This window comes from Akebia trifoliata, chromosome 2 (genome assembly GCF_017979445.1).
Source record: "Akebia trifoliata isolate Shusen 1 chromosome 2, ASM1797944v1, whole genome shotgun sequence".
Lineage (NCBI taxonomy): Eukaryota > Viridiplantae > Streptophyta > Magnoliopsida > Ranunculales > Lardizabalaceae > Akebia > Akebia trifoliata.
In genome coordinates this window covers 20,409,850-20,421,802 of record NC_141376.1, presented here as the reverse complement: position 1 = coordinate 20,421,802, position 11,953 = coordinate 20,409,850, and the positions used below count along the sequence as shown (strand labels likewise).

The window sequence follows — 11,953 nt, the reverse complement described above, 5'->3', positions numbered from 1 at the left end:
TCATTTTAATTAGAGTTTTCCATTAGTTACAAGGGCGTTATTGACTTTGCATATCTTTTGTTTTGCCTATAACTAGGTTATTGTAATCAATTGTAAGGAATTTACAATCTTAAAATGAATTGAAATCAAGTAGAATTTTTTCTCCTAACTTCTAAAATTTCAACCAAATTTGAGAAATCTCATATCAGATTTATACAGTTTGATAGAACAATGTGACTAAAGACAAATTATTAAGGACATAAATGAGATTTATTGAAGATAATTGCAAAACAAGAGTTACTATTCATCCAACTGGAAGAGACCTTTTAGATAACAGATTTAGAAACCTTTTGCCATGGAAAATGTAAAAACCAAAAAAGTCACTCATTAGCATTAGTAAAGTTGCCAAATCAAAGGCATTTGGATTCGGTTCAACATGATCCAAACCCGATTAACCAAGCACCATGGGTCCAACCCATGCCCAATCAGTTTGGTGTAAAGGGATCCGACTCTTTAACCATGCCTAAAGGAGGTTCGACCTCTATATTGTTCAAGCCCTTCACCCCCTCTCAACCTAAAGGAGGTTTTGGTTCTCAAAGAGCCAACCCTTATTATTTCATTCAAAAGGAGGTTCGGACTTGTTAAGGAGCTGACCCTTTACTACATCATCCAACCCTTCTCTCAAACACTAAAGTCATTTTACTAAGTTCTATCAGTAACAGCAACAGCAACAACTGCCACTACTACTACTACTACTTCTGCTAATGCTTAGCAGTTTATGCTGTTGCTACTTCTTCTTCTCCTGCTCCAAGGGATTTGAAAAAGATAACATTACAACCTGATATAACCATGTAACATGGAGCTGATTCCTTCAACCTCTCAAGCCACAAGGAGGTTTGGCCTCCCATGGAGCCGACCCCTACACCCTCTCAAATCTAAACGACGTTTAGTCTCCCTTGGAGCCGACCACTTTCACCCGTCCAAATTATAAGGAAGTTCAATCTCCCAAAGGAGCGGTCCACTTGCTATCATTAAATGGTTCGACCTCCTTAAGGGAACCAACCCATATAAATTCTCTACAAGACAATTTGATTTCTCCAAGGAGTCACCCTTTTAATATAATACAAATCCCTTAAGAGTCAAGCTCTTTAAAAAAAAAAATACCATAACTTACAACTACCCAGGTAGCATCAGTGGGAAGAACTATAATACTAGTAGAGCAAACCTCAGATACATAACACAACTGAGTCAACTCAAAGAATTGAATAATCATCGAGTCGAATCAGTTGCAGACTAAAAGCCACATCTCTTGTCAATTACGAAAGCCAAGAGGGTGAAACTTCAAGGCTATTATGAGCCTAAATGGTTGTGCTTTAAAGCCATTATAAGATGAGAAAGTGGCTCATAATGACATCATGGGTCATCAATGACAAACATCATGAGAAGAGATTACATGCTCCAAGTAAGTGAGCTAATTCTATAAATAAGGAGACTTCTCCCAAGTTAAGGTAAGTCAGAACAGATACTACAACTCTCTCTACCTCAAGACTTCTCCTTTCTCTGCATTTTTCTCAAGTTCTAACTTCATCTTCAAAGGCTCCTCAGTCAACACATCACTGGTATCTTTTCAGGTTATGGTTAAATCATAAGATGACTGAAGACTTAGAAAACTCACCGGAGAAGACGATCAAAATTCAGATGCTTCATCGGAGAAGATGACCGCAATTGTTCATCTATTGTATTACACATCTCGAGGAAGAGTTAATCATACTTTGTAACACCTATCTTGAGGGAGTTTTGATCACCTTTTATAATACATATCTCAAGGAGTGGGAAATCCAAAAAATCCCCCACAAAAAACATCCACAAAATCTCCCATTATAAATAGTAGACAAAACAATTACTTTGAAATATTTCCAGATGATTAATCTTTACTGAGCTTCCCAATATGTTTGTTCTTGATGTACTCCATATTTGTCCTACTCATTAAAGAAAATGCAAAATAAATAAATAAAATAAAAAAGTGCATCTGTGCACATTGCATTTTTTCTTATAAAGCTACTATGAATGGAAAACTTATGCGAAAATACGAACTTTGTTTCTAGGCCATTATTTTGGATGTCACATTTAAAATCACAGTGAAAATGACTAATAATACCACAGAGCATTTCACCCTGCTACATTTGCAATAAACTAATGTAATTTATAAAATTTATAATCTACACTCATCAGAATTGTGAGTGGAATCAACCCTAGTTGCTGCACGTTGCTTCGACAGCAAGCTTCTTTGTCAAGCCAGGGCATAAGTCCATATTAAAGTTCTCTTTTGATAATGCGATGTCACACCCATTTTTCTTTAGGCAAGCCTGTTATAGAATTGAAATGTGGATTTAGCAAACAAATAAAAATAAATTACGCATAGAAAAATAGGAGTGAGAAAGGACGATAACATTCAAAATAAAATGCAAATCAAAAGTAAAGGGAAAACCATTACACAAAATTTACGTGATTCAGTGAGATTGGCTACGCCCATGGGTGATGATGAGATCCTTTCAATATTTCCATGAAAACTAGGGTTACAATTTCTCAATCTCAGTTCCTCTTAGAGAAACAGAAAATTCCTCATAGAAATCCTAAAATGAATTTGCTATAAATTTGTAAACTAACAACTACGATAGTCTCTGGAAAAAAGCCCATTCTACCAATTGTGGAGCAACTAAAAGTATAAATTTTGATTTCTGTTGGGTATGCTAAGTTGAACTCTGACGCTGATGTCTAACTTATGAGGTTGTGGACTGAAACAAGTTTATCTACCAAAAACAAGAATTATGATCGATGGGGGATCGGCTGTTGATCTCCTATCTTTGAGAATGCTAAATCGTCTCGGAACAGAAAACATAAATAAATAAACAAATTATTACCTAAGGGAAGAGGCATTCTCAATGTTTTTGGTCTTTATTCAACACAAGAAACCAAGCATGCCATTGCTGTATTATATCAATAAAAGGGATTAAAGTGGCAATTATCCTCACCTTTTCGACCACAGAAGTAGACGTAGGATCATGGCAAGCTCCCTTGGTGTACGATCCACACTTTCCACTGGGAGTGCCAAAGCTTGCAAATTTAATTGTAGAAATGAGAGTGTTCTCGGGGCACTTCAGGCGGAGTGCTGCTTTGGTTTCACCATATCCTTTGGTGTCTTTATGCCAAGACTCAAGATCCATAGAAGGATAATCCTCTGAAATAAGAGCACAGACACCTGTTATTCTTCGTCTCGAAAACTTGATCTTAGTTGGATCTCCACCTTTCTCCTCGAAAATCACCAGAATGTTTCCTGATGGCTGAAACCAAGACCGTGGAACGTGGTACCTGTAACAAGAAGAAAGAAAATAACTTGTTATCAACTAAATGAGAGCTCCAATATATTCAAAATTCAAATGGTGGCCTAAAAATGATTGATCTAACTTTTAAGTGATTGTTTCGAGAAGAAATTTAACATTCACTTTCACGATAAGAAAATGTGATGTTTGGCAGAAGCTTACATTGAAGCACAATCCACTTCAGCAATATATACTTATTGTTTCATGAATCACCAAAAATTTAAAAAAACAAACTTATTTATTTTGTTTTTGTAGGATTTTATGTATAATAAGAACAAATGTAGGTCTCTAATGCGTAAATACATGGATTAATCAGGTTCATAGTGACAAAGTTGGGGTTCGGGAATAATTCAGCAAGAGAAAGTTACGGAAAAAGTAGGCAAAAGTTGGTAAAGTCCGGATAAATTAAAAAGTAAAAAAAGTATTTTAATTACCAAAAATATATATTTATTTCATATATTAAATGAAAAATAATACCTAAAAATGCTAAAAATAAAATTAATACGCGATGTTTTGAAAAATTCGCAGATTTTTGTCACTATGATTAGGTGCAACATGCCATTCCAGTGAATGGAAACTGTCTCAACTTGGATGTTTCTTTTCCAAAATTCTTGATTCATTGTTCATTGTCCGAAGTTTTCGACTACTGAACTGAGTTAATCATCAACTTGGCAAGTTTTTGAAGAAATATTTACGCGCCAAGGTTACGAAACCTACTAGTTTGAGGGAAAGCCCAACTAGGTTGAGCTCCTAGTGGACTGATCAAGTTTTAATCATGTGGCTTTGATTTTAGAGAGATTCTATTGCCTCATCAACCTTTACTAATGCCACCACAATTCTTATGTAAATCGCCAAAGAATTAGCACACAGCTTGGAGTGATGTTAGTTAAAGCTGGTGTGGCAATAGAAGCTCTCTTGAATTTATTCTTAAGATAAATTAATAGAAATAGGATTGTGTGATTATTGAAGTTCATAAGAGAACATTCACAAAAGCCCATTTTTTTGGGTAAAAAGAAAGAATAAAGATGATATAAAAGTGGACTTCTCTTCTTCAGTTGTTTTGTATTGTAACTTAGAGTTCTACCATCTTTGAGTTGGTTCTCCACAGCCAGTGCTGCATTTGTTTGGGAGAAATTTGCCTCTGTAATTGCAATGCTCGGTGCACTCTTCATGTATAGAGCTCGTCCTAGGCCAGTATCTTCCTATTTGTTCTCCATTCAACCAAGCAAGGCCTTTTCCCATATCTATCATGTCCAGTCCAATGGGATCATCTCCAGGTGGAAGATTTACAATTGCCTGCGAAATTAAAGATAATTGAATTCTTAGGGAACAATGGTATAGGTGATATGAAAATTTCCGTAAGTATCAAGGATATTATAAGATAGCAACACACTCTTCAAACATTACCAAAGTTTGGCTCAATTTATAATTTCAACATTACAAAACATTATACACTCGTTCAAACAATTTCAGTAGTTGTTTACAAGTATGATTAGGCTCATATAAGATCCTAAACCCAAAAATAGAAATCTAGCAAAAAATAATTGATAATTGGCACCCCAACTTTTACTTATTCTCAACCATTCACTTATTTTCTTTATTTTTAATTGGGATGTAATAAGTAAAAGTTGGGGTGCCAATAGCAACTCTCTATTATAACTGAATGTTTGAATATGAAGCAGAGGAGTGCTCGTCATCAGATCTAGAACTACCAAATTCTATCTGGCCCATCAGATCCTGAAGTATAGCATACAATAGTAGCCGAAGACAATGCATGTCTCATCAATTTCTATCCATCTTCTAATCAGGATGCCATAACTTCGTTTGTTATTTATTCTGGATTCACTATGGATTCTACACCTTAGCAACATTTTAATGATAGGTAATTACTGAAGATGGGTACTCACCTTGTACCATGTGAGAGGCTGATTCTTTGGTGGCTCTGAAGTTGATTGCCACTTCACATTATTCAAACCATTTGCTTGGTAAATATTTAGGTGCTCCCCCTCCAACCCGATCTGAATGGATAGAAGAAAGAGGAAACACTTTCAGAACTCTTAGGTTAATTAGTACAAAGGCAAGCTTATTCACTAAGATAATCATGAGGTAACCATGTTGATAAATTTAATGAGCAAGTAAAAGTTAGAAAAGCAGTTGGGAAACTCCAATTCTATGTCAAACATAAATTCACTCTCCATAGTCTGAGTGGTTAAAATAGAAAACAATTTTAATGCAGATTATAGTGTTACAGTGAATGGTGAAAGAAGGAAGTACAATAGAAGAAAACACTTCAAAACTGTTATGTTCAGAAGATGTACATGAAGCCATGCACTATTACATGAAAATGTTGATGGGCATGGGGTGTGAAATTACCTTATATATCCAAGCATTTGAAGACAAGTCAACTGTTCCATTCTTGAACCCCGCTATCCTTACACTGGTAAATCCTGCTCCTACCCATTCAAAAAATGGTCCTGCATTCTAATGGAACACGAAAATAATAGTGAATGATCAACAAATTATCCACAGATATGGGATAAAAAGAATGTATTTATAGCTTACAGACAATAAATCCCATATACAAAGAGTTTAGGGAAAATAAATCCCATACACAAAGACATCCTATTTACATCACTTTCATCAAATAATCACAGCATAAGTGTATGAGAAAATAACCAACTCCCTAGTGCAATCGGTCACATCCTTGAATCTCCTAAGAGATCCAAGACCAAAATCCTATTTAAAGCCTTCCTCAAACCACCTTCAACCATTGAAAGGAAAATTTGATTTGTCTTATGTCAGAGTCTACAGTCCCTTTAGGATTGGAGTAGAATAAGATTTCTACCTTTTCACTTTAAAAAAAAAAGCCTCCTAATATAATAATCCTACCAGCACCCAAGGTTTCTTTTTTCAAGGCAAGCAAGATTAGTGGCCCATAATTAGTAAGTGAAGGCGGGTTTAGGGCCCAGGTCGTGGTATCAACACTGACGAACTTTAAACAACTTAGCAAGTTGGTACCTTCAAGTGAGCCTAAGTAGTTGACAATTAGTCATCAAACTATATAAGTATGCAAATTCTAATGGCTCTTGCAAATGCCAAATTTGGCACCACCTAGGGCATAAAATTAGTCGGATTTTATCTGAAATCCGAGTGATCCAAATCTAAATTTAGCTGGTTTGGTTCCTTCGAGTATATCCGAGTAAAAAAAATGGGTCGGATATGGGTTGACGTCCCTTGACCCGAGTTGAATACGGATCCATCCTTATATCCGCCTATCCAACAAGATATCTTTCTTCAACCAACAAGTGTTGAGCGCAATGGCTAAGGCCTCCCTCCAAATAGGGAGAGGTCTTGAGTTCAAACTAGGGTTACGTAATTCGTTTGTGAGATACCGAACCGTGAACCGGTTCGAACCGAACGAATTCGTGATACAGTTCGCTCTCAATTCATGAAATGAAGCGAATTCAACGAACTGAATTTTCTTTCCTTTTTTTACCTGCCCCTCCACTTGTTGATAATATTTGAGACATCCCCGAAAAACTAAACTGATAGCACATCCCTTTGACCTTGGTTTTTATTAATAGACTGATGAAAAATAACCAAATACCCTCATCTTCAACCTATAAAAAATAAAAACTTGAATTTTTTTCTTTTTCAAAACTCCCATCTTCAATATCTTTTTCACCCTACTCATCATTTAAACCTTCAAATTCCCTCACCTCTGTCTACCCCTACGAACTGAGTTCATTCTTGAGTGGCGAACCATGAACCCGAATTCAAACCGAGCAAACTCATGAATCAGGTAACATAGGTTCAAACCTCCTTTTGACTACCCTTAGGGATTTTCTTTAAAATAATTGGTACGTGTGAGGGGGGGAGGGAGGGAGGGTGGTTCGAAATTATTCGACCCGACTGACTCAAATTAATTAATTCAGGTCGAGTCGGATGCAGATACAGGTTTAGTGAAAGCAAAATAGTTTGGATATAGTTTTAGCTAATAGGATCTGAGTCGGATCTGGATAAAAAAAAATTTGGATATGGATATACTACTAATATCTGGACTGAACTTGTTGAATAACTCTATTGTATGAGTATTTTATGTCTTTATCTTTTTTAGTCTTTTCCACTTATTAGACATTGTAATCACCTTTAAAGCCTAATTAGGGCTTAGTAAATAATCATTTAAGATTTCTCTCAATTCAACACCTCTAGTTTTAGATTCAAACATCACCCCTACAGGGTTTCTAATCGCACCATGCAATAGGAGTGTAGAATACACTGCAGCCTAAGGCAACAGCAAAGTTGTTGTTTTTTGGTGGCTGTTAAGTCAAACGATGGCCATTGGACCATCCACAAAGACCTGCGACAATAGCCCCTTGGCTGTTTGACACCTACATGACCTACGATAACAGCAGTAGTGTTGTTTGGGAGACCTACGATAACAGTAGTGGTGTTGTTTGGGGCCTGTGACCACAATAGTGGTATTATTTGGAGGCTGCGATCACAGCAATTATGTTGTTTTGAAGGCAACAATAACAAGTTGCTATTTGAAGTATATGGCAGCTGCAAAACTGCTCATTGGTGCCCTACAATTGAACTAATGACTGCTCTGGTCACCTTCAGCAGTGTTTGATCACCTTCCACACCTTTTTCGATCATGTATTGCCATCTTTAGGGTGTTGCGATCAATTTTCTTTTTTGAACTCTCTTCAAACCAAAGCACATAGACTCTTTGATGGCCTCCGAGACGTCTTCTTCCTCGATCACCAGTAATAATGATGGATCGAATGGTCTTCCCTCTCATTCAATTGACTTTCTAGGCATCCAAATTACCTCCTTGAAATTAAATGGTCCTAATTATCTTCTTTGGACATGATCGGTTGAAATATTTATTGGTAGAAAAGGAAAGATCGGTTATCTCACAGGAGCTGACAAACAACTTGCACCGACCAACACTACTTACCCCCAATGGTTTGCTAATGATTCAATGGTCCGCTCTTTGCTTGTTACATTTATGCAACCACACATTGCGGCTGATTTTATGTTTTCCAAGATTGCAATACAGATATGGGATTCCACAAAGAGTATCCACAGCCTCCCAACAGATCTCTGCCTACACGTCAGCGACATAAGTGTGATCATTGTGGAAAGTTGGGTCACGTGAAGGCTCGTTGCTATACTCTTCATGGTCGTCCTAATCAGCAACGTCAACTATTTGGCCGATCCTCAGCTCATGCAGTCTCTCAATCAACTTCTAAGCAAGCTCTCCCTTCAGCTACTACCTCTTCCTCGAAGTCGATATCTATGTCCCAGGCTGAGCTTGACAAGTTCAAGCAATTCTTCAATCAGATGGAGACTTCATCTCAGTCAATCTCTACTTTCACTCACTCAGGACCTTTGCATCTGCACACAGTGTTTCCACCACTTCCTCACCATGGATCATTGATTTTGGTGCCTTAGATAACATGACCGGTACGTCCTCCTTGTTCCAAATCTATAGTGCTTGTTCTGGTCATCGTAAGGTTCGCCTTGTTGATGGTTTTTTATCTTCTATCACTGGTCAAGGTCATTTTTATGGATTGAAGCAGTCTCCTCGTGCATGGTCTGAGTGTTTTACTAAGGCAATGCTTCAGTTTGATTTCCATCAGAGTTCTACTGATCATACCATTTTCCTACCTCACTCCCAGGGCAAAATTGTTGCTCTGATTGTTTGTGAATGATATTTTCCTTACTGGAGGTGATGGCGACGGCATTGCAGAGGTAAAATCTTACTTAGGACATCAATTTGAGATTAAGGACCTTGGGCATCTTCATTATTTTTTGGGCATTGAGGTTGCGCGGTCCCATTCTAGTATCTTTATCTCTTAGCGTAAATATGTCATTGATTTACTCAATGACTGATCATCTTGGTTCTCGTTCCATCAATACTCTTATTGAGAAGAATCATAGGTTAGCTGATTCTAAGGGGGAGTGTTTGCCGGATATTGGCCAGTATCAATGTCTTGTGGGAAAATTGATCTACATGTCTATGACTCGTCCCAACATTGCCTATGTTGTTAGTGTAGTAAGCTAGTTTATGCACTCTCATTGCACATCTCATCTTATTGTTGTCTATCATATTCTTAGATATCTCAAGGGATATCCTGGTTGAGGTATTTTGTTCAATAATCATGGTCATCTTCGCGTTGAGGCATGGATTGATGCAGATTATGTTAGTTAAGTAACTGATAAATGGTCCACTTCTGGGTACTATATTAAAGTTGATGGTAACTTGGTAATTTAGTGCAGTAAGAAGCAGGATGTGGTTTTTCAATCCAGTGCTGAGTCAGAGTACAAAGCTATGGCAGTTAGAGTGTGTGAGTTGTTGTGGCTCAAGATCTTACTAACTGATTTGTGTCTTCCCGTGACAGTCTCCTTCTCACTATATTGTGATAATAAATCAACTATTACCATAGCAGCAAATTCAGTTCAGCACGACAGAACAAAACATATTGAAGTTGATCGATATTTCATTAGAGAAAAAATTGTTTCTAGGCAGATTTGTACTCCTTTTGTTCTTACATCGTAGTAACTTGTCGATATTCTTACTAAAGGTGTTAGCAAAAACTCCTTTGAAGGTGTCTTGTCCAAATTAGACGTTGCCGATATCTACGTACCACCTTGAGGAGGAGTGTTAAATAACTCTATTTTATGAGTATTTTATGTCATTATCCTTTTTAGTAGATCTTGTAATCACCTTTAAACCCTAATTAGGGCTTAGTAATTAATCATTTAAGATTCCTCTCAATTCAATTGAACCCAACCCATTTAAATCCCTAGCACCACCTATTGTCTAAAGCTATCCACAACACTAATGTCGAGATTGAACTGAACCATGAATCCTCATTCTAATATCGTTTAAGGCTTGCAGTAGATTTAGAAGATACGAAACCTCATCCACAATGATAAAATAGTAGAATATATAAAATAAATGAAAAACTTGAGCACTTTTGGGAAGATAAAGAACTAAAGCAAAAGTGTTTGCTAACCTAAAAGTTTTATTCTTCTTTTTCCACAAACTCCCAATAAAACGTAAGGTACAATCTACTATAAAACTTGGATCCTCACATCAAAAAGTCATCATACACAAGAACCAAGAGATTAGATGATCCAAAAGAAAGCTTCAAGCATCAAGGTCCAAATTGCAACAAATAAGAAAATGGTTTACACTTTCCTTGTTCATGTGCACAAGGTGTTGACCAGAAATGGATTGCTCAATCTATAATAGCTTTTTCTATAAAATTTATGCAGCAATCTCAATCTAGAGAAATCCCCCATTCTATAAGGGATGGGCTTTCTTCCAAATCTTATCCCCAGGTTATCTTGACCTGAGATGGAAGCATAGACAATGCCCAGCTAGATACTAAGGGCTTTATGCAGAGATATGGAGACTACCACCAGACCTTTCTCTTACTGTTATACATGATCTTTTCCAAGTGCATGTGTCCATTGTTACCATCCTGATTGGCCCTTGCCATGTGAAGAATGCATTTCTTCAAGGAGACCTTGCTCAAGAGGTGCATATAGATTTATTTATAGGTTCCCATCTTGAGGGAGAGAGTAACGAGTATTTAAGATGAAAAGGTCATATATGTACTCAAACAATTTCCATGGGCACGGTTGGAAAGTTTAACAGAGCATAGTTCGATATTGGTTTCTAAAGAGGCCAAGACATTTCCTAATGGCCGAAACCAAGACCGTGGAACATGGTACTTATATCATCTTCAGCCAAGACATATACCTTCATATTTTTTCTTACTAGTTACTACCTGAATCCACGTCTCTTATGCTCTTGCCCTTTTAGAGCCATCAAGCACCAATATGCTCCTCATCGGGGGCTGTAAAATGGTGTCAACCTATGCTAGTAAATTGAGATTTTCATAAATAGCAAAAAGATTTACTGCAAAAAAGTAAGCTTCCTTGGATCTCCAATGCATCAAACTAAGTATGAACAGCTTCCCATTTAATTCAATTATCTACACAATTAGTTCTCTCTCAAAAGCCAATAGTTGGGAACAGGGTTGAAGGTTCAGCTTGAGATGGTGTGCAAAGGTTGTTCATATGGATGCAAATAGAAAAAATCTTCTCCAGTATTTTGGAACCTTAGCACAAAAGTTTTGTACAAAGGCATCAAGGATATGTAACAACTATTGTTGTTAATACAAAAGTGAGGCCAATGTAATACCATTAAATGGCTTTAAGCCCTTTAGAAAATAACGAAAGGAGTTGAAACTATTGGGGTATACATTTTGAACTTCAACTTGGAATGACCAACAAGAAAGCGAGATATGCATTTAAACTTTAACAGTAGTTCCTTGACAACCTCGAACACAGGGCACACAAATGTTCCAAATTGTTTCGAAGAGGCAAAGTGAACTACTGAATTAGAATTAGCTTTACCATGTTTTATGTGCCTATATCACTATAGGGTGAAACAAAACCATAATGTAATGAAAGGGCATTTATGGTAGAACAGAATCACCAACTTCTTGTTCAGAGTTTGAGACTTTCAATTGCAACACAAAGAAATTGATTTTAGTTTCCAAGATCACGAA

At 36.9% G+C, this 11,953-nt stretch overlaps 1 protein-coding gene across 1 annotated transcript in view; it reads right to left on the bottom strand.

The window, feature by feature from the left end:
* Positions 1 to 1,990: 1,990 nt before the first annotated feature.
* The window catches only part of BGAL10 (beta-galactosidase 10), a 48,907-nt gene continuing 38,944 nt past the window's right edge, over positions 1,991 to 11,953 (bottom strand). Inside the window, exons 15-19 of the mRNA XM_086431991.1 lie at positions 5,733 to 5,840; positions 5,267 to 5,377; positions 4,444 to 4,655; positions 3,012 to 3,348; positions 1,991 to 2,345 (exon numbers count right to left, since the gene is read on the bottom strand). Of these exons, the coding sequence (XP_086288117.1) occupies positions 2,232 to 2,345; positions 3,012 to 3,348; positions 4,444 to 4,655; positions 5,267 to 5,377; positions 5,733 to 5,840 (882 nt within the window). The 3' untranslated portion in view covers positions 1,991 to 2,231. The remainder of the gene's footprint in view (positions 2,346 to 3,011; positions 3,349 to 4,443; positions 4,656 to 5,266; positions 5,378 to 5,732; positions 5,841 to 11,953) is intronic.